Source organism: Platalea leucorodia, assembly GCF_965183815.1.
Source record: "Platalea leucorodia genome assembly, chromosome: 14".
Lineage (NCBI taxonomy): Eukaryota > Metazoa > Chordata > Aves > Pelecaniformes > Threskiornithidae > Platalea > Platalea leucorodia.
Window position 1 is genome coordinate 2,898,473 of NC_138836.1, and position 23,156 is coordinate 2,921,628.

Below are 23,156 nucleotides of genomic sequence, written 5' to 3' on the forward strand. Positions count from 1 at the left end.
ATCCATCCTGCGAGCCCACCTTTCTGGGTAGAGGGAGGAGTTGATGGCTCTGCAGCAAAGAGTTCACCCCTTTGTTGAGCCAAAAATATGCTGCTTTACCCTTACCTAAGCTTTAAACCACGGAAAGCTGCAAAACAAAGACCTTAAGGTAGGTCTAGTGAGAATTCCTTCTCATTGTGAAAGTAAGCACAAGAAGGTATTTTTTTCCAGCCACTCTACCCACCCAATAGCTGTATGATTTCATCTGCGTCTTGTGCTTAAGAGATGGCTGGTGTCAACAGCACCTCTGGTTTATAAGTGGCTAGGTCTAAGGAAAGCAAGCAAGGCACTTTCCATAGGCCATGAGAGAACTGGGGTTATTCCTGGAGAAAAATTCCAGGCCTCTGCTTCAGGGCATGTCTGCCTTCAATCTGGATGCTGCCTGTGTTTCCAATCAAAACTGAATAGTATGGGAAAAAAGCAGGTAAATACATGAGTCTTTCTATTGGTTGTGTTTGCAAATCCCTTGGAAAGCAGTTGGGATGAGATCCTTGGTTTGAGTGCAGCGGGACAGTTCCGTTAGCCTGACTGCAACTGATGAAGGCAGCAGCGTTGTTCTGTTTACACAGCTTTGTCTTGCTGGGAATCTGTGAATCGCAACGGTTTTGCTAGCCCTCTGACTGCCCCTGGAGATGAGTTTACCAAATGCTGTTTCTGTTTGACTGCTTTCAGCTGCTCGGTGTCCTGCTGTGGTGCGTGAGCTGGGCAGATCTCTTCTACTCTTTCCACGAGCTCCTGCAAAACAGAACGCCTCCACCGGTCTATTTTGTAACTCCATTGATCGTTGGCGTCACTGTGGTTCGTAGCCATTTCTGTTTATTGTGACCAATAAGAATAACTCTTTCTTAGGTGAAGGAGGAAAAGGGTTCCTTTGCATTCATTGCCTTATCCTGTACTCTTTTAAATGAATTATTAGTACTTGTATTACTGAAGCAAATTTTGCTTACCGAAAAGGCCGCAGTTACAGATATCTCTCTCATGTAGATTCAGCTATGTAAATTAAAATCTTTATAATGGAGAGATTGTTCTGCCTCCCACCTTGCTCTCATCTGTTTCTCCATGCTTGTGATCCAGGTGTGGAGAGAATTTGGATATGACTTTGACTAAACAGAGAGATATGATAGAGCATGGCTTGTGCATTGTTCAGTATTGTGTTGGACTTTGTAAAACCGTGTCTCTTATCTGGTGGTTGTTCCTCCATTAAACAGAAACCAAATTTGCTCTGCCTAGGGTGACAAACAGGCTTGTGGCTGTTGTATGAAAAATGAAGGAGTAAAATCTGCCAGTTGAGTTTTTAAATCCCTTGGTTAGATTTTTTTTAAAATCTTGTTTTCTAGACAAGTCATGATTGTCCATCTGGACTGGAGAAATGACAGCCCTTACATTTGTTTAAAATGCTTGTAGCTAATATTTAATTGTGCCTAGCCCTAGGTACTAAGCCTAGTTTAAAAACTGAATTCTGGAGATGAGGCTCTGAAAGCAATAAAACCAAATTATTTCATAAAGTTATTCGCTGCTTTCCTTAGATAGAGGAGGTTTTGCCATTGACTTCTGTGAAGTTATGATGGGGCCTTATTTCAAAGAGGCCCTGTTGTCGGTGATGACTGTAATAGCTGCCAACTGAGAGTGTGAATAAGGGGAGCAGTGGGATGGGATTGTGTTCACATGTTCCTGTATTTACTTTTACAGCTGTTGGCTACATTGCTTATTCAATATGAAAGGCTGAGAGGAGTTCAGTCCTCTGGAGTGCTCATTATCTTCTGGTTTTTGTCTGTGCTCTGTGCCGTGGGGCCTTTCCGGTCTAAGATCATGACTACAACAGCACAGGTAACATGCCATCCTCGTAGCGCTTGGAGAACAGGAAATGCAGCATTAACATCTCGGTGAAGGGAATGAATCACCCAGTTTGGAGTCAGATCTGAGCCCAGCTTTTGCCAGAGAGAAAGAGAAGTTTGGTTCCGTTGCCTTGACTCAGACTTGTGTAACTTGAAGGCAACTGGGATTTCTCATGCAATGTCAAAAAGCAGATTTTGCTTAGCCCAAGGCTATAATGGAAACCTGATAGACATGTGAGAGCTGTACCAACACTGTATATATATTTTCCTTTCCCTTTTCCCTTTCGCAGCTCCCTTCCCCTGCCATGCTTAAATAGGGATGGGTAGTAATCAGAGATGACAGATTTTAATATGTAATGTTCCTTTTTTGCTTAGGCAGCTTGGCCACATTATACAGCTCCATAGGCTTTCTTGTGTCAGTGCCTGATGTGCTGAGGACAGCATTTTGACTCCAACTGTGGCTCTAAATAGAGAACAGAAAGTTGGAGGGAGAGGAAAGAAACCTGGGCTGTTATGATTCCTGTTTGAAAACATAGCAGGTTCTCCCACAGCAAGATAGTTGTTATGCTTTCCACAGAAACACATTTCACTAAGTAGGGCAAAGCAGATTGCTTCAGTGATTAGATCATCAAAGGCTAGGACTGAAAAAGAGTATTTGAGAAACATTAAGGTGATTGCTTCTCCTCAGTGAAATCAGTGTTAATTCTGTTCGGTGATTTCTTTTTTTTATACTTACTTTTTTGTAACTATTAGCAGCATTATCCTTTTAGCAAGGATTTCGCTATGCCAGGCTGTTGTAAATATTCCAGCAGAGACTGAATTAAACCTTAAATGACAGTCTGTGCAGAACTTCTTCAGAAAACAGCTGCAATCCTGGTGAGACCCTTTCAAACACCACTTAAAGTCAATTTTAAAACTGTAGTAGTGGTGAATCAGTACAAATATTGGACTATCAATGTTTGAATCCTTAATCAACTTAAAATAATCGGTGCAGAGCCTTAGAATGGGTATCGGAAACGTTTCTCCTGTTCTTGCAAATGCCAAGGACCAAATATTCTTTTTCTTGCACTTAAGGTTTAAACATTTTGAGTGAACAATGAGAGCATTCACAACTACATTAGGGTACGAAAGTGCTGTATAAGGGACATACCCTCCCGGCAAGAAGTTTTGAGTCAACTGCAGACTCATATGAGCAGGAAAGGAAATATCTCCAGAGCAGATGGAACTGTTATTATGCAATACAGTGTTTTTTGCAGCTTCTTCTGAAAGTATTTAACGCTGACTGCTTGTCAGTGACAAGATACTAAAGTAAGTGGATGTTCTCTGATCTGGGTTGACAATTCCTATGCTTAAGACATGATCTTGCAAGAACCCCTGGAGGTAATTTAGAAGGATGTCATGTAGCCCTGATCCCAGAGGGTGTCTGCATGCAGCGAAGATGTATAAGCACTTTGAACTTGACATAATTTAATGAAAAGCTTGGAGATAAGCATGTTCTTAGGCACTTTTACAGAGTACGTGCCTACTTTTGTAAGATAATTTCTGCTAGCAACTACTTTGCAGTATTCAACTGTAGAGGAAGAAAGGAATTGCCAAAAGAAGCTGTGAAAAAGTGAGAGAGAGTGTGTGCGTGTTGGGGGGGCTGGGAAGTACAATAAAACCAGTAATTTACTGTGTTTCTTTTTCCCTCTAGGGCCATGTAAATGAAAGGTTCAGGTTTACCACGTTTTACATCTACTTTGCTTTGATAATCATTGAGTTGATCCTTTCATGTTTTAAAGAAAAGCCTCCATTTTTTTCCCCTGTTAATACAGATCCTGTAAGTATTTTTACTTTGCTTTATTTGCATTTTACAGACTATATCATGTTTTGAGAGTTCCACTGAGAATACTTGTCATTGAAAACAGCTTTGGATTGTCATTGAGATTGCAGTAGTTAGTGACCCCCTTACGCAACACCAGGTATGGAGAGCAATATTGGGGTTTGAAGCCTTTTTCCGTTATATGTGCCATCGGTAGCGACTGGAAGCTATGTAGTGAAAGCAGCTCTCCTACTTGCTGCTTTGCAGCAGTTTAAATTACATTTATGAACATTGAAGTGTTATTCACTAATGTATATCATATATATAATTGAAGTGAATATTAATTATTTCAAGAGTGGTTTTTGTGGAGATGGTGGTCTACTTGCTTAACATTCATTTAGAGTTAGCTAAAGTCTATAAGGGTTGTCTTTATAAATGAGTTCTATATGTGTTAAGAATAGATATGGAAAAACATTAATAACAGAAGATATCAGTGGTGTCACAGGTTAAATTTCTTCTCCAATTCATAAAATGGTCTCTATAATTGGATTTATGTTTGAACCAAGCTGAGAGAGAAGTTGAGTTCATTTCTTAAAATGAACATTTCGGAAACTACAGAATGACATTTCACTTTATATAAGTGTGATTTAAAGGCAGTATATGAAGCAATTTTTAAAGATAGAGTTCTGCGTGACATGGGAAATGAAAGAAATCAATTTTATGTCTTGTTAGGACATAGGTACATACATGTAATATACCATATAATATACCAAAACTCATCAAAATAGAGTGTCTTCTTATTAAAATAATGGTAAATGCCTTGCTTTATTTATTTTGTTTTTTTCCCCCCATAACTTTACTATAGAATCCATGTCCAGAGTTAACTTCAGGCTTCCTGTCAAGATTGACATTTTGGTGGTTTACAAGGTGAGCTTCTCTTTTCAAGCAGTTGGACAGCTGACAACCCCAAACTTGTCGTACAGAGTTAGCAATAGAGAGAATTTTTTCTCTGTAAATAGTTGATGTTGGATGCTCTTTCATCCACAGTGGTGTCAGCACTTCTAGCATTTGCCTTTTTAGAAACAGCGTTCAGAGTGCTCTTACTGTCCGAACGTCATCTCTGAAGAGTGGTGGCAACAACTGTGGTGTGACTAATAGGGTATACAGCCTGGTTGTGCTTGCCGCATGCTGGAGTATAACCTAAATAAGGATGTAAGACTGTGTTCCACAAGATTAATTGTGGCAACCTTTCACCCACCTGAGGATGCATTTTGTTTCCTGTTGAGGTTCATGGGTGAATGCTTTTTTATAAGGACATTTTCTGTGTAAGAGGGAAAATAAACTGGGTTATATATACAAATGATTACCACCAACTGAGACTGCTATCAAAAGGCACGTGTATTAAAGATGCAAATTTGAGATTGGGCTTACTGCCACTCCATGATAAAGAAGTGAAACAGCTGTCAAAGGTCATGTTAAGACCCAGTTTTTCCATAGTGGTTGAGGGTGTTGAGATCTTCATTCTTTCATCCATGTAACTTTATTGTCCTGGCAACAGCCCCGTAAAGTTCTTTTTAGTGAGAGAGTGAGATCTTTCTAAAGTTCCAGAGTTTTGAATGTTCAGCTTCCCCATCGAGATTTTTGGCAACTAGATGTTTGTATCCCTTGACAAAATTCCTCTTACAGCTGAGGAACTGTAGCTTTCAGAGAAACCTGATTTTCCCTTAACTTACATGAGCTTCACTTTTGCATTTTCTTCACCTCTGACAGTTATTCCAGATAGGCTTAGTTATTTTCACCTCTAAAGCTTAACTGTTTTCATTTAACACCACGGTTTCATTCAAATGCTTCTGGTAGTTGGTTTTTATTGTCCTTTTTTTCTGAAGGGATGTTTTCAATAAAATACATGTAATCAAAACTACAAAATGTCCTTTCCTTAATTGCAAACATCAATATAAGGAACGAAGGGAGATGGAGGTATAATTATCACCCTTTCTGTGGAGATGTATCTTCTTGCTTTTGTTAGCTTAATAGTCCTGGAGTTACTAGCAGTGCTTTAAGTACTATTAGCTAAACTGAATTGGACTGTTTTTCTCCATATGTGCAGCATGGCAATTCTTGGGTACAAAAGGCCCCTCGAAGATAAAGATTTGTGGTCGCTGAATGAAGATGATACTTCAAAAATTATTGTGCAACAACTAAGTAAAGAGTGGGACAAAGAAAAAGCGGAATGCAAGCAGTAAGTATACGAACAAGTCTGCAAACGGAGATTGATCTGAGTCGTTTTAACATTAATAAGCTGCTCATCACTGAAAATGAGCCAACTAAAAATGGCACCTACCTCTTGAACCTATTTGTTCTTCATTTATATTAACAGTCAAATTCGCTTGTTTTAATATGTCTGGGCAGAGGCAAGCAGGAGCCCTCTGGGGCTTGTGTACCACCGACACTTTAACTCGGTGCTTCAAGTCTACATGGGCAGGTAGTGCCATTTACCACGTGGAGAGGGGCTGAAGATGCGTGAGCAGAAGGGATTGAGTTGGCTGGATTGTAGAAAATGAACAGCTTTCATCACTGAGCTGGTAGATGTCTGACCCCATAATTGCATCCCTCCTAGGCGTGTTAGAGCACAACTTCTAGGCACCATAAACCAAAAGGACTTCCTCATCATCCTCATCATGAGGTTTTTGGCCTGACACTATTTTTAGCCTCAAGGCTCTTAGGAGTGAGCAACTCTTCACTTCCTAGCAGAAAAGATATGAAGCTCAAAACATGTGAAAGGCGGGAGGGGAAGAGATATCCCACTTTAAGAGCCGTGACCCTACTCCTGTTGCTTAGAAAGTTAGCAGCAAAATTCTGATAGTCTCTGATGGAAATGGGATGAGAGTCAGAACTTGCATAGAGTTGCATCCATGCTGGAGAGGATATCCTTTTTATTGCATGTTCTGTCCTAATCTAATCGTAAGAAATTATCTATTGTGCAACTGTATTTCCTTCTCCCACTGGTTAGTGTCCAAAATGTTTCCAAACAAATAGATGTGATAATAGTGTGTTTCAAATGAAAAATGTCAATAAGGAGGAGGCCTGCACTTCCATTTCCTTTCATTGTGGAGATTTCTTCTCCATGTGGAGGCTTTCCTCTGTTCTCTTCTGTGCATATCCTTGCCAAATTGGAAAGACCCTATTATGTGATAATACTAGGAGAGAGTTGTAAGGTTCTTGGCAAGGCTAAATATGATGTGGAGAGTTCCACTTCACAGCTAAAATTTGACAGGTTTCCAGCACTAACACCAGCAGCTTGTCCACTAGTGCTCTGTCTGTATGTGCGTTGTGGTTTTACTTTGGGGTTTTTTTTGTTTTCTTAATGTCTCTATTTTTATGGTGTGGAATAACGTGCATTGTCTGGGTTCTGGTCTTTTTGCACAGACGTAAATCTTACTCCCCCAGGCTTTTATGTAGTAAGAGCACAGCCATTGTGCAGAAGTGCCTAGGGTCCAGGAAAGCTTTTGCTAGGAAACCAGAAACCGTGCCTGGAGTTTTGTCATGGGATTCATTGCATTTTGGAAATTATTCATACAAACTGGGGCCAGTTGGCAATGAATTTAACCATAAATTATGGTTTGTATTTAGCTCAGGTAAAATTTTGTGGCAACTATATTAATGATTCTAAGGTGGGGAAAAGAGCAAAAACAAAGGAGATCACTGTACTCCAGATTGCTGCGTTTCACATAACTCTAAAGGCTTTGTAGTTCTGCTTATTCTTCAATTATAAATAGGTATTCTCAGTTACTTCATGTCAAATAACATCAGTGGTAGTTGCTTGGGAGCCGTTGTAAATACTTTTTTTTTTTTTTTAACTCTTCTCATTAAATCTGCTCTGAGCAAGCTTTTATGACATTAAAAATGCTGTGTCAGGTTGTACACATGTTGAAAGTGCCATGGAAAATATTTGCAGTGTACATAGTACTAATTTATTTTTAAAAACTTAATCAGTTGCAACTCTGGCATAGCTAAAGCTTTAAACTTATTTTATGGTAATGATTATCAGATTTCTATTGTTCCTCAACCTACAAAACCTTTTTCACATTTTGCTTCACAGCTGTCTTGTGAATTACTGTTAAATAATTGCTAATAATTCGTTGGCTACTAACAGGTTACAGGAGAGATCGGTGTGGATTTAAGTTGTTATTATAGATAATAAAGCATGCAAAGAGTATTTTTCCTTTGCTTTTGCTCTTTTTGCATGGATGGCTGAAGTCTCTACTCGCTTACTTTACTGCTAAGTGCGGTTGCTTCTGAGAGCGAGCTGTGCTGGATGGCGAGAGCTGGAATCTATTTTCTCTCATTTTTAGTTAGCTTCTGATTTTAGAGACTATGCTTTATGAAGACAAATTGAAGATGCAGGGCCTTGTCATCACCATTGAGAAAGCTGTGTGTTTTCCCATGAGATAATCAGCATCTATTATCTGCCCTGCTATAAATAATGGAAACCAGGCGCATGCTTTTTGCTTTGATAAAAAACAGGGTGTGAGCAGTCCCACACACTGCTGAAAACCTGACCTCACCTAGCTACCCGTAGTAAACACTCCAAGTGCATTTTCTCCCTTTGGGATTTTTTGCTGTGAGAGAACTATTGCGTTGCTGTTAGCTCACTGTAATAAACATTTTTAATAGCAGACAAAGCCAGGGGCAGGTAGTCTTGTTTCTTCAAATCCTTCAATGAGTTTAACAGCCTGGTTGCCAGAAAAATAAGGCTTTGCTCATAAACTCTCCAGGTTTGATCTGGAAGGACAAACACAACACTGTTTCTTCTTGTTTGGGGGGAAAAAAAAAGAAATTTTCTGGTTTAGGTTCTCCCCCGCCCTCAAACTTTATTGCAAAGAAATTGGGATTTGCACATGCCTTTGTTTGAAAGGATGTGAACAAGTTTCTACCTGTGGACTGTTAGCCCCAGTGATCGTTTTGAACGCTCACGGGCTCTTGGAATTATTTGACTCTGCAGCCAGCCAGCTCCAAAAAACTTGCACGCTCTTTATGAAGAATCATAAATCCAACCTCACTTGGTAGTGCTTACAAGTTATTTTTCAAATGCCTTCTTGTAAGTCTTCACTGTTTCTAGGGTCTCTCTCCCATCTGTCCCTCCTTGTAAGGCTTATGTGCCCCAGACTAATTTCCTTCTCCCTGCTCCACCTGGACTTAGCCTTCCTGGCTGACATTCAGGAAATTGCTCTCTATGTCCCATAGCCCCCAAGAAACAACAGCAATTTGGTACTTGCTGGTAGAAAAGCTGCCAGGCTGCTCTCTGAGAGCAATTCATGGAGGAAATAATTTCCCAGAGCATCCCCTCTTTGTTGATGGGCAACAGAAGTCAGGCACCTAAACCCCAGAGGTGCTTCTAGAAAACCCACCTAGATCCCTGGAGAGCAGCACGGACCTGTTGGGTCCGTTTTACATCAGTCTCAAAGAGCTTTGCAGAAGAGGTCACTTTCTTGGCTTATTTTGCAGATGGAGAAAGAGAGGCCCAAAGTAAGAAAGGGATACAGCCAAACAGGGTTTAAATGCTTAAATTATCATCTGAGTAAAACTTAGGCACCTAAACCCAAAGTTTCTGTCCTGGAAGAACCTTAGGACAGATATGGCCAAGATCTCAGAGATGGCTCAGCTTTGGAGGTGCTATGGTTTGTACTCTTTCAAGTTTCCAGGAATGCAAAACTGTATTTTGAGAGGGCTGTGCCTGCTTCCTCTCTTAGCTTGGCGTGTGATTCACTGCCTGTCTCCCTGGAGGGATTCAGACTGCTCTGAAAGCAGCTGTGTGATCAGATAAGGCTAAAGGTTTGGTACGGCTGCTAATTGAATAACGAATACAGTCTCAAAAGCACTAGGTGAGGGTGCCTTTTGTGGTATGTAAATAGCAACTGTTAGAGGATTCCTTTACAAGAAATTGGAGGTTCAAGCTCAACTCTCCTCTGCCAAAGGAAGTCAAGCCTTCATCTCCTACTCCTTTGGGCCACGTTCTCATCGCGTGGTGATTGACTTTCTGGCCCATGGAGTACACCTTATAAGTACCGCAGAAAAACAAAAGAAAACAAGACTTATTACACAAGAGTGGCCTATCCCTGAGCACATCTAGGTCTTGTTGAAAGTCTTGCTGTTGATCAGTAGCAGAGCAAAGGAAGGAGCAGACTTTTGGATGTTGCTGCAGTGCTGTACCCATAGGGCAATGACATCCTCCTTGTCAGTTGTCTCTAATTGCTTGTTTCGTTCCCCTAGGAAAGAAGATGTGACATATATGAAGAAATCTAACCATGTGCTGAATCATGTTGGTGATGGTCCAGAGGAAGCAGAAGTTCTGATCAGAGATAAGAAGCATAACAGAAAGCCTTCCTTTCTCAAAGCTTTGTTGAGGACCTTTGGGCCATACTTCTTAATCGGCTCCTTCTTCAAGCTGATACAAGACCTACTTTCTTTCGTCAACCCTCAGCTGTTAAGGTTGGTTTACTCTGTGAGTAGTTTCTATGTGCAGTCCCTGTGGAGGCTTGGCACGGAGTTATTTATTTTTACAATGCATAGCTAGTTTCCCTTACAGTGCTGCATGTGTATGCTCCCCCACTTTCCCACTGAAACGCCATAAGACAGGAGTTCTTTATTGTGGACTAAGCTGAAAATTGGGCAGGCTTCACTGAAATTTAAGATTCGTAAATCACCCATCACTACTAGACAGCTTTGAATTACAAATTACCTGTTGCTCCGTGCAGCAGTCCAAAGCAATTTCTCCCCATTTCTAAAGGATTATTTGTGAAATCAAAGCGAAGCACTGCTTGCTGGATCCAGTGGTCTCTGTACATCTGATACCCACATGTATTGGTGGTGGCCGCAGCTGTAGCGTGACTTGATGTACAAATGAAGCGTGATGCTCAAGTATGTGGTGCGTTGGCCGTGCCACCATCATCTGGGAAAGATTTTGGACCATTTAGATGAGTTCATATGTTCTTAGTTGTGCGCAGCAACGAGAATGTGTGAGGCACAGTTGCAGCAAATTTCCATGTGAAAGAAAATTATTGGTCTATTAAAAAAAAAAAATCCATGTGAAAGAAAATTATTGCTCTATTAAAAAAAAAAAAAAAGAGAGAGAGATCTTGGCAAAAGTGGTATGTCCTCAGACTCTCCTTGTATGAGGAACACCTGTACCTCCCATCTCTGGGGGACCAGTTGCTCAGCCTGATCCATAAAGGAATTTGCATGATCCCCGCATTTTTTTTTCTCTGTTAGTATTATTCTTAAAGTGAGAATTTTCACCAGATAATCATAAACTAAGAAGAAAGTAACAGTGGAAATACCAGCATTTATATCAAGCAATTATTTTTTATTTCCAAATCAGTGGAAAAGCACATAGTCCTGTTAATGCATGAGAGAGGAATGGAGTTTGGATGGAGGCCACAGGTGGATGTGGGGAAGGGGCGAAGAGAGGGCCCTGCTCCTACAGGAGTGTCTCTTAAAATAACACCAGTGTGGAGCTGTGTTCTGCGATGATGTTGTTCTGTGGGTGGATTGTGACATACCCAGAAATTTGCTAAAAAGGGGGTCCGACCCAGTATGTGACATTTAATAGCTTACAGTTTGTCTTCTTCCAGAGTCCCTAGTGAAGAGGAGGCAGCTGGCTTCCTTCTGAGAACACATTAAGTATAATCTATTCTGGGAATTTCTCAAATTTGCATAAATTCCTGGATATGTTGTCAGTGATATCTCAAGGCATATGATGGGGAATTACTTCTCAAGTATAAATTCCTGCAGTCTTGGAAAATGCACCGCTAGTGGTAAGAGAAAATTAAAAAGCCATGGCTGTCTGGCAGGTTGCACGTAAGATAGTTCTATGTTTCTAAAAAGATTGCTGAATCCCATGGTGGGCCTACGAGGAAGAAGTTTTCCTGAAGCTGTCCACTTACAGCATGAATGACTGGTGCAGTGCAGAAGAAAGATCTCTCTGGACTGGAAGAAGAAAGATGTAGCGGCCTCATGCTGCTAACGCGAGGCTTTGGGGCCTGATTTGTAGTTGCCAGGTGTATTTTCCCCCTGCTGGTTATTTGAACCATGGAGTCCAATCTCTGTTCTTCCATATTTTGACAATTCAATACTCTGGTCCGTAGGCCGAAATCACAAATGTGATTTTAGAGAGCACTGGACATTGCCGTATGTTGTTCCGCTTCTTTGCTATATGACAGTGTGCAGGTCTGGCAGGGAGAGCAGCTGTGTGTAGTAAGAAATGGCTTATTGATAAAAGATGATATGGCCAGTTTAACGGTACTACCATTTTACCAAAAAAGTAGGATTGAAGAACTCTTTATGCATCCATCCAGGAGGATGTCTTTTAATCTAGCTTTTTTGTGGGAAAACACCCCAGGCAGAAGCACTCAGGCTGCTTGAAACGGATTTGGGTAAGAAGCTGGTTTCGCCTGCTTTACTACACTGTCCTACTGTGTCCTATCATTCACCTCTTGCCCTGGGGGGCTGCCTGACAGAGCTCAGACAGTGAGCCGTGTGTTTAAATGCTGGATCGCAGGGGAAACCTAGAGTTTCTCGTCATATTTCATTTTTTTACAGGCTCATTTGCAAAAGGACTTTCTCACTGGCAAAGCCTAAGGTTTTGCTGTTGTATCTTCGCAACGTTGTTTGACTGAAGTCGTAACTCAGCTTGCATCCTGGAGAGCTGTTTACTTTTTGTGGTTAGAAAGAGGACGTGGCAGGATGCCATAGTTGAGAGAAGCTGTGTTATGTCCCATTAAACTTGCTGCATGTTTTTTATTTTTGTTTCTTTTTTCCTTTTCCTTCCCTAATCTTCTGAAACACAGTGTATTAATCGGCTTCATTAAGAACAAAGATGCCCCAGCCTGGTGGGGATTTTTGATTGCGGCTTTGATGTTTATCTGTGCTGTGCTGCAGACACTCATACTTCACCAGCATTTCCAGTACTGCTTTGTTACTGGGATGAGGCTGAGAACTGGGATCACTGGAGTGATATACCGAAAGGTAAGACTGGAAGATTTAATGGGCTGGAACACGAGTGTATAGCCAAGCAAGTGGCCTCAGCTCTCAGATACTTAGGGAAAAGCAAGCATATTGGAGAAGAATAGCCTCCTGGGAAATGAAAGATTGGTTTTTTGGTGAATTTTAGGAGCACCTCTATCATACTTTACAGAAGCTTCTAGCGATCAGCAACTTAATGTGGGTGTACTGGTAGGTCACCAGACATATCACAGGCAAATATTGTTTCACTTTAAGTATATGGAAAAGGGATCCAGGAGAATAGCGTGTCTGCGCTATGAATTGATTAGATGCAACTAGGTTTTCTTCAGAATGCCACATACTGCTTGAGATAGAGGTGCTCCCAAGCAAACCATTTCATGAAGTCTCGTTCTTTGGAGATTAGGAATTGATGTAGGTGTGAATTATTTTATTCTCGTTGGAGAAGCACATTCTGGGGTAGTGTCTTGTTTTGCTAATAATTGAGGATTTCTTCTCTGTGTTTCTCCGTACGTATCAAGATGGTGAATCCACTGAATCTCTCTCATTTCTCAGTCCTTAGTCATCACAAACTCAGCGAAGCGCTCATCTACTGTTGGAGAAATTGTCAACTTGATGTCAGTGGATGCCCAACGGTTCATGGACCTGATGACTTTCCTGAACATGTTGTGGTCTGCACCACTCCAGATATTTCTAGCTTTGTATTTCCTCTGGCAGGTACGGACATGGTCACATTGTTTCAGAATTCATCTAAACAATGTGCAAGCTTATTATTTTTTTTGTTAATGTGGCCCACTGCTGCTTTTTTAGAAACTTATTGTTCTGCCTTGTCATAAAATAGCTTGTACTGGTGTACACAATCAATTAGTCTCTTAATTATTTTGCTCAGCTGGTAGGCAAGCTAAAGCATTTTGAAGCAAAAGATAGCCTTTATGGCTCCTCTGTCCCTACCATGCTTTGATAGGATCAGTCTTGGACTCATCACGGTGTTCCCAGTAGGTGATACAAATGAGAGCTTGAGGGAAGTTGTTTAAAAACCAAACCAAACAAAAAAACACCTGGACATAGGAAATGTAAGCCATGTATAAAGATTATATCATGCCATATAAAGAAGTTTTGTGCCAGTCAATATTAAACATAGCATCTGCAATAACCGTAATTTTTCCTTTGCTACAAGTGAAGTTGTTTCTGGTTTATTCCAGGTTCAGTTTGAGCACTGGCTTTCATCCTTCCAATGTTTCTATGCAATTAATCTGTTTTACTGCATAAAATAGTAGCTCTGACATAACCATATTGATTTAGACTTGAAAGCCATTAAGCTGCAGCAGCTTTATGAGTTACTGCTCCGCTGGTAAGCTGAACTCTGGTAGCTAGCAGTTTGTATTGAGGCTACTGGGTTAATTCAGTAACTACAGTTGCCTAGGTCAGAGAAAAGTGAATGGAAAACTTCCTTCTGTGTGGCTTATTTGTTCCCTTTCTACGTTTGCTCAATATCTCTGTATTTGCATTAGTTCAAACTTACTTTCCCCTCCCACTGGGAACCGCTTAACAGGTAAATCACCAAGCGCTCTGCTATCGCCAATACGAGCATAGTAATAGTTCGAGGTGGATGTTGTCATATTTTTCTGTCTCCTCCTCAAAGTTGTTCTGTGGAGTCAGAACACTTCGCTGAGGGGAGTTCAACTTGTCTATGTAAAAGATTCATTTCTGTTTCTATAACCTACTGTTGTTTCAATGCTCACCATAGGGAACAGCAGCACTTGGGTACAACAACAACTTACCTTTTTTCTTTCAATCAAGACTTTAGGGCCTTCTGTGCTGGCAGGAGTTGCCGTGATGGTTTTACTTATCCCATTTAACTCTGCAATAGCAATGAAAACCAGAACATTCCAGGTAAGGTACCAGCAGAGAAGGTGATGTTATCTGAATTGGCAGCTGTGCTACCAGAAATGAAGGCATCAGTGGTTGTCTGGCCATTAATGAGCTGCCATTTGCACCAATTTACTTATGAGTAAGATTGTACTGATATATTTAATAACTATATCCTCTCAGATAGTTTTTCCATAGTGAATTGAATGCTATTTAAGGGAAAGGTGTGGCATTGAGTCAGTGGCTCTTCATACTGCTGCAGCAGCTTCTGGGATTAGCAAGAAGTTGCTTTGTCTCCATATCCCTTCACCTGGTAGCTTCTTCTAGGAGTGTCTACAGAAAGGGCAAATAAATGCTATTCTGTAAGCTGTGAATGACTGTTTTCAGAGATGGGAACTGAAACCTGGCAGCTTCTTTTTTATGCTAATAGCCAGTGTTGACTTTCACTGCTACCGAGCCGGGCTAAATTTGAATTATTATCTTAAGGTAAAAGGAACCTTTGTTCCTTTCTTTGTAGTCTTAGTCGTCTCTAGTCAAGGAAGGCTGAAAAAACCCAATATAATAGTGCCCTCTGGCTTTGTGCTAGAAAAATCTAATAAGTGGCTTGTGCTGTGCAACCTATCAGTGGCTGTTTGGAAGATTTAAAAAAAAAAAAAATCAAGCTGTTGATGTAAAAAAGGTAAGAGTTGGAAAGCGAATATAAATTATGACATTTAAGCACAGCCTTAGTAACAGAGTGGTATTATTACGTGCCTTAAAGAGACATCGAGCCTTCCCATTAAATCTCGTGGATGCTGACATGTTAGTATTAACATTCCTTTTCTCCCTTGCCCATTATAAGATGCTCAGAGCTGCATAACTTGGTGTGCATGTGAATGCAGTTTTTCATTTTGTCTATACAGCTGGGCAGGGATTTTTTGTTTTTAGTGTAACTGAATGAAGCCCTGTATTCTAATGTACAGGAAAAAAAATAAACTAGAAGTAACTACAGTTTTCAAGGGATGCCCGAAGAAATACAACTATGCATATCAGGAAAAAAATTTGAAGAAATCAAAGGAAGAAGTAGGGTAGTATTTTTGTGATGTGCCTGAATCTTTCTTTAAGGTGGTTTTGAAAATGTAACCCCTAACAGTAAAGATGAGTGGAAAGCTTTTATAATCTGCTTTTCAGCCTTTTTCTTTGATTTCTGGTTTCTTTGGAGGTATAGACTTGCACAGTAAGCTCACTGATAACAGTCTGGCTTTCTTTAATTACCTTTTGCATCCTCTCTAGAAATAGCCCAAGGACCATCACAGCTGTGAGACAACATGTTGAAAGCTCTCCTCTCTTCTAGTCATTCCTGTGACACTCTGTCTCCTGTATTTACTAATAACCCAGGTGGAACAAATGCGACATAAAGACTCCCGCATTAAATTAATGAATGAGATTCTGGGTGGCATAAAGGTGCTGAAGCTGTATGCTTGGGAACCCTCGTTTTCAGAAAAAGTGTTGGAGATACGAAAGAATGAGCTGCGAGTTTTGAAAAAATCTGCCTATCTCAATTCCTTGTCCACCTTTGCATGGATCAGCGCACCATTCCTGGTAAACTGAATTTGCGTGACTTCCTAAGCTGTACAAGTACATCCTTGAAGGATAAGTGTGAGGCTTTCTGCTTGTTAAATGTACATAGGAATAAAATGTAAATACTTTTAAAAAAAATCATTCACATGCTTTGAAGCAAAGTTCCCTGTTCTCTAGAGCCTTTTTGTTAATCGGTATTAACGTATTTCTTGATAAAGCCTGCCAGTGGGAGCTGGGAATAGCTGTCTCAGGAGAGTTTCCAACCACTTCAAAGTACTTCCCGTAACAAATTGAAACTAGAATTTGAAACCTCAGAGATATTTGTGAATAGCAAAAATAGCAAAAAAAATTTTAATTGAGTCAGTCAGAACAACGTCTGTCTTAAGCTCTCATTTCTACCTTTCGTGTTACAGTACTCTGCTTGTTTTAGTGGGAGAGGGAGTTGTTAAATTATTCTACAACCTAAAAAAAGATTGATTTAATGGAAAAAAATAAAGCCCAAGTGATACCTTGCCAATTCTGAAATGCCTTTTCCTCAATTTTCTCTTTCCCTCTATTTTCTGCTTTATTGCACTGTGATCCCTTTTGCAGAAAGGGTTTTGGTGAATAAAAACATTCAGATAAGTGCTTTGTCAAAAATATCCCTAGCCAACTGTTCTCGGGATCAAAGGCCCAACCCTGCAGAAATATTCTTAATGGCCTCAAGATCCTGCATCTTTCGTGTTTCCTTAAAGTTAATGCACTTCCTTAAATTCACATTCCCGTTCCTGCTCACTGTCGGATTACTGCATCGGATGGTCCCTCCACAGCGGAGGGTCCCTGTCATACAGGGAACCAGCAAATAACTGGGATTTTATTCCCTCTCCTATTGATCAGTAAGTCTTGTTTGCTTAGCCTGCAGTTTACAACGGGAAAATTTGGTTGGGTGGTGTTGGAAATGCAGCCAAACCACAGCCAGATAACCGCTTCTTGTTTTTATTTACCCAGGTTCTGTAGTTCACCTCTTGAATCTCCTAGTTCAACTAGCTGTAGCCATTAGTAATCTGAAAGTTACGTTGTTCCCCGTGCACTTTTTTGTATCAGCTTGTTCATATGACTTGGCATTCTTAAAGCATGTTGAAAAGGTCAGAAACAGAGAATTTGCCCAATTTTGTTATTGATACTTTTATTTCAAAGATGCCTATCGGGCTTGACTGCTTTTTAAAATGTCAAAATATTACCTACGTCTTGCAGTAAACTCACTTTCTGGCTTTCAGGTAGCACTGACGACATTTGCTGTATATGTCTCGGTGGATGAGAAGAATATCCTGGATGCAGAAAAGGCTTTTGTCTCCCTCTCCTTGTTTAATATCTTAAAGTTTCCCCTCAATATGCTTCCACAAGTCATTAGCAACATTGCACAGGTAAGGAGGATCTGGTGTATAAGTTGTTTTGAACTACTTGAACAAAAAGAACCGCAGATGTCCTTGATTTCTGGACTGCAGAGATCCCTTGCATCTGCCTGTTAGCTGGTTTTCTTTCTAATATCCTTTCTCTGCTGCTGCCCTGTGTTGGAAAGCCTGACGTCTTCTGAGTAAGCTTGTCTGTGTGAATTTTGCTTCACTCAGATGAACTCAGCTGGGTCTGAGAAATTTCACAGTTAAAAGCTTGAATTTCCGCATAAGACGGAATGAGTCGCTGTTCAGGAAACCCATGGGGTGAAAGCTTAAGCCATTCTGCATGCTTTCTTTTTCAGTAGTAAGAACATTAAATCCCTATTAAAAGAATGATCAAATAACACCATGCTCTTTTCTTAGACAAGTGTTTCCCTAAAGAGAATTCAGCAGTTCCTGAGTCACGATGAACTTGATCCAAATTGTGTGGAAACAAAAGCGATTGCACCAGGTAAAGACATCAGTATTTTTCTAAACTATGCCAATACAACAAACATCTTGGATTTGTTTTGGACTGGTTGAGCTATGAAAAAAAGCAAAAAGAAAATAACGATAATAATCTTGGTTTTAAAAAAAAAAGAAGCTGCTGCTTTGACAAGTATGTGTTAGTTGTTCAGGCTATGTGGAAATCACAAAAGTTTCTGGCTATATTTTTGAGCTTTGAGCTGAGTTATTGGGCCTGAGTTTGCGGTGTATCGGGTGCTAACAGCACTGAATAATGAAGTGCATCCGCTGACTAGGGACAGCAAGACCTGCTCAAACCTTTTGCACTGCACAAACGCTCAGGAACATTATACACAGTTTTGATTTGTTCTGTTGGAAACAGTATCCCAAAACGAATGAGCAAACCTCACAAAAATGTGTTTTCTCATGTAATGCACTTTGGTGATACTGTGGTTTGAAACCTCTCGTGTGTGTGACGCCGTAGCCAGAGGAGGAGGAGGGATGGCTTTGTGGCTGTGATGCGATTACTGTTAGACACCACGCCACCAGGAGGTAAAGAAAGCCTGCAGATCTGTAACTTGCTAGTGTGGCAAGCAAAAACCTGCGCAGAGGCAAATTTAATCCGGTGCATCAAAGTCAACAGCATGCAGTGGTCTCCTGCTGGCTTGAAAGTGGTTTCTTAAGTAAAGCTGTGCTAACAGTTGCACGGGGATTCTGAGCGGCAAATGTTGGGACCCGCCTCACCGGGGCAGGGTGAAGCAGAACAGCTTTTCAGCTCCATAGGTCTGTAAGCTCACAGTCTATAGCTTAAGCTGCAATCAGTTATTTTCCATCTGAACAAGCCTGTCTTGTGACCCGCAGTCATGAGCCTGTGCTTCCCATGCCAGTAGAAAAGGGAACTGCAGTGTACGTGAAACACCCATAAATAAAGATTCCTCTGTCTGCCAGTCTCTCAGCTGTACTGTTCTGTGTAATACACTCCCTGCCTTGTCTGTTGTTGTGTTTTTGTCGTACAGGGAATGCCATCAGTGTAACAAATGCGACATTCAGCTGGGGAAAAGAGCTTAAGCCATCTTTGAAAGAGTAAGATTTCTTTATGCAACTGCAATACAACATCCACCTGCTTCCTGGTTTCTGGCTCCTGGGAGGTCTGTTTGGAAGATGTCTAGTAATTGCAGGCTCACTGCTGGAGAAGGTTTTTTCCACACATCCCATACGTGCATCTCTTCTGCCTTTAAAACTTCAAGATAATCCTCGTGCCTCATGGTATTTAGGCTTTACAGAACAATGCTGTAAGGCTTTAACTCCACAGCGACTAGCATAAAATAGTTACTTATTAAAGGACAGAACGGCTATGTAAATTTCTTAAATAGCCATTTTTTTAACTGAAGCATTGGACAAATCAAATTGATCTGATGGGTTAGGAGGACAGTTGAGATGTCTTGGTTTGGACTTGGGCGTGCAAACAGTGGTCTGTTAAGAGTCTTGTGGCAGGCTCATCCCTGTGGCTGTACGTGGGCCACTTCCAGACTATCGGGGTGCGTGTTTTGCTCATTTGCCTGTTTGAATGAATACAAACAAAATTTCCCTGGAAGCGTATACTTCCTTATGTTGTGCTTTATTGTCAGATCAAAATCACAGAAACCTGATAAGTATTCTTAGAATTCTCAGTCCAAGGAGCTCGTGCTGCTGTGCTGAGTGTATTATGTTAACAGGTTATACATGGGTAACCTGCAAGCAAGAGGCTTGGAATTCAAAGGAGCGAGTTTGGTTCAGGCAACCAAATCTGCAGCCAGGTTAACTTCAGTGTTCTGGGGCTTATTTCCGAAGGAACCATGCATCTCAAGCTCAAATTGCTAGCCACCTGGGCCTAAAAATTACCCAGTGACTTCCTAAAGTAGCAGTAAGGCAAAACTCAGCTAGAGGGAAAGAATAATGAAACAAAAATTGTAGTGTTTTTGAGTTTTCCTGCTTTGAATGATTTTTTTTTTTTTAAGCAAACAAACAAAAAGCTCTTGCAGTGTTCAGAACATCAACTACCTGCTTGGTAAGAATCTGCGTAAGAATTACAGCCCTGGTTCTGCATCGGGATCTGTGCAAACAGAGGTTTGGCTTGATTTGTTTAGTGAAAGACACTTTGATGGCAAAGAGACTGTGTCCATCAGTCATTTCCCTATCAGTTCATCTTTAAAACCAGGACCTAAAGCAGTACCTTTAAGAACATAGTGGGGAAAACAGTAGAGGATTTTAATTGGGAAAGTTTTGGGTTTCTTCTGTTGTTGTGAACCCTACTTACTAGCACTGGCAATATGGTACTAAAGTGGTTTGAGGATTTTTAGGTGGGATGTATTCACTCACTGCTTTTATACAATTGCTCTTGGTTTTAAAATCAAAAACCAAAAGGCTTCTGGAAGATTGTCTGCTTTCAAAATGCTCATTAGCCCTGTTTGACTCGCTGATGGACTGATACGACACAGCAAAGGTCTTAGAAGGCTTGCTACCAATCCTGCTGATTTAACGACTAACAAGATAGATTAATGCTGGGTTTCCATTTACTCCTACAGTTCTGGTTACAGTTGATTGTACACAAGAAAGGGAGGAAAAGACCAGTGACCAAGCTATGCTTACTGTATCCAGGCAGGCTGATTTGCCACTGTGTATTTCAGCCCTCGTTTGAAGACCCATAATGTCTTTAGTAAACTAATGTTTAATTAATTTCCAGCTTGTTTCCTCCACAGTATAAATCTACTGGTCCCCAGTGGTGCTTTGGTTGCCATTGTTGGCCATGTTGGCTGTGGGAAGTCTTCTCTGGTGTCTGCTCTCCTGGGTGAAATGGAAAAGCTGGAAGGAGAAGTGGCTGTGAAGGTTGGTATTGTTTACGATGCCATTTAACGATGGTATGGAAATGTGCTGCTTATGCCTGCCATTGCTTATAACGAACACGGGGCTGGAGAGGAAATTCTGTTTGCTCCTGTGCCAGCTTGTCTGCGTGTTTATTTGGGTTTGCCCACACCTGTTCAGCTGTGTTTTATATGAAATGACTTTCCTGATTCTATGAACTATACATCAGCAATTAGCACACATATATGTATAATGTGAATGTATATCAAACAGGAGCTATACCTATGTGCTGCAGATCTTAATCAGAGTTGTAAGCATGAATTACTGCTTGTTAAAAGTCAGAGGTTTCCTTTCTTCCTCCTTGTTCTAGGGTTCTGTTGCTTATGTGCCTCAACAAGCCTGGATCCAGAATGCCACGCTGAAAGACAACATTTTGTTTGGCCAAGCTCCTAATGAACAAAAATACCAAAAAGTCCTGGAGGCCTGTGCATTAAAAACTGACCTGGAAGTGCTGCCAGGAGGAGATCAGACGGAGATAGGAGAGAAGGTAATTTTTTTTTTCCGAGTCAGACCTGCTTAGTAATTCCTGTTCTGTCTAGCTAAAGAGGGAATGCTGTAAAGCTGGCACTTGATTTGGTTTGATCTTTACAATGGCATCCCTGCTACAATCAACCCTGAAACATGTGCGGCAGTTTTGTGAAAGGCAGTTGGACTTAAACTTGTTCCTAACTTTAAGCATGTGTTTGTACTGTAATGCATAATTGCACATCTAGCCCTGGAAGATCAGAGCATCCTCCATTTGCTGTCCAATTGTAAAGGTGCCTCTGTTCGGAATACTTAAAGTCCTTCCTTTTCCTGTAGGGATAAAAAAGGAGGTAACATATGGTGTGCATCAAGTGAAAAAGTGATATGATCATCCCTTAACACCTCATTTTAATGAGAAACTTTTACATCTGTGATTACCAACAAAGATCTTTTTTCATAGGCCACTAAATTTGAGATGGCTATCGTGAAGTGGGGTGGATATGTGGATTTGTATGTAAGATGAGAGATGTGGAAGATGTTCCAGGTGCTGCAGCCCTGCTTTGAATGTTTGCATTTTACATCCTGGTTGACAGTCTTCCTTTTTATAGTTTTGCGTTTTAACAGCTCCCTTTAGGAGCATATTAAGCAAGAGGCTTATTCCGTCTCCAGATTGCTGGGTGAGTGGAAGCTTGGCAGTGAACAAACAGATTTAGAGGCGTTCTGTTCCTGTCTCTGGCTCGGAGTGAGTTATTCTCTTCAGCGTCTCATGTTTCAATTTAGCATCCGTGTGTTTGACTGAGTGAGAGCCATAAAAAGCCATAGCTGTTGTTGGAACCGAGTTGTGTGATATGTTTTGTTCTCTCCTCTTTTCCTTCAGGGCATCAACCTCTCAGGAGGCCAGAGGCAGCGCGTGAGCCTCGCTCGTGCAGTGTACAGCAACTCTGACATTTACCTATTAGATGATCCTCTGTCTGCTGTGGACTCGCATGTTGCAAAGCACATCTTTGACAAAGTTATTGGTCCAGATGGGGTACTTAAAGGAAAAGTAAGCTGGCATTTAGATCCTCTTAAAAATGCACACAAACTCAAAAACACTGATGGGTAACAGGAAAGCTGTTTTGCCACCGAGGCTTGAGTGCTGAATCATTCCTGAATTTCTGTGTTTAATTGGCAACGTGGCACCTTTTCCCCGCAGCACAGACTCTGCAGTGAGCTGCTACTTAGGCATGCCCAGAAGTGATGTGGTCTAGTCAGAACATGTAGAGGCAGAAACCTGGTCTGTCTTTTAAAATCCCTACTATGAGATCTCCAAAAACAAGACATTCGCAGAAACTTGTAAAGGTTGTCAGCTTAGTATTGCTTGTTGTTACTCGGAGGCAGTGCAGGGAGGAAGCTGTAACAGCTTACTGGTTTTACAGAGGTACTTGGCAGTAGGCAACCAAATTGCAATCTCTTTTCTTCCCCGTCTACTCCTGTTACTATCTTCTCAGACTATCTCAGAGCTCAAAAGGGAAGGGCTGCAAAGAAAATCAGCATAAGGGAAAGGGGGAATGATAATTCCATTGGTTTACTTCCTTCTGTGGTTATATCAGCATGCAGTAGGAAGCATAGTAAGTTCAGGTACATATTTCCAAGCTAACAAGGACAGTTTATTTCCCCTGGCATTTCACCTTGACATGATAATTTACTCCCTGTCCCAAAAATGTGGTAGTATTTGGCTTGCTGAGTAGTGTTAGTCCCCACAGTGACAACTGAGAGATGTGGTTTTTTTACCTCTTTTTCCCCATCCAG

The 23,156-nt window shown here is 41.0% G+C and overlaps 1 protein-coding gene across 1 annotated transcript in view; it reads left to right on the plus strand.

The window, feature by feature from the left end:
• ABCC3 (ATP binding cassette subfamily C member 3) overlaps window positions 1-23,156 on the plus strand; it is a 51,147-nt gene that overhangs the window by 15,963 nt on the left and 12,028 nt on the right. Inside the window, exons 3-18 of the mRNA XM_082327060.1 lie at window positions 712-837; window positions 1,729-1,866; window positions 3,568-3,693; window positions 4,541-4,602; window positions 5,783-5,914; window positions 9,946-10,164; window positions 12,522-12,699; window positions 13,249-13,410; window positions 14,494-14,586; window positions 15,940-16,143; window positions 17,379-17,525; window positions 17,919-18,006; window positions 19,016-19,082; window positions 20,738-20,864; window positions 21,211-21,387; window positions 22,243-22,410. Coding sequence (XP_082183186.1) covers window positions 712-837; window positions 1,729-1,866; window positions 3,568-3,693; window positions 4,541-4,602; window positions 5,783-5,914; window positions 9,946-10,164; window positions 12,522-12,699; window positions 13,249-13,410; window positions 14,494-14,586; window positions 15,940-16,143; window positions 17,379-17,525; window positions 17,919-18,006; window positions 19,016-19,082; window positions 20,738-20,864; window positions 21,211-21,387; window positions 22,243-22,410 — 2,214 coding nt within the window. The remainder of the gene's footprint in view (window positions 1-711; window positions 838-1,728; window positions 1,867-3,567; window positions 3,694-4,540; window positions 4,603-5,782; window positions 5,915-9,945; window positions 10,165-12,521; window positions 12,700-13,248; window positions 13,411-14,493; window positions 14,587-15,939; window positions 16,144-17,378; window positions 17,526-17,918; window positions 18,007-19,015; window positions 19,083-20,737; window positions 20,865-21,210; window positions 21,388-22,242; window positions 22,411-23,156) is intronic.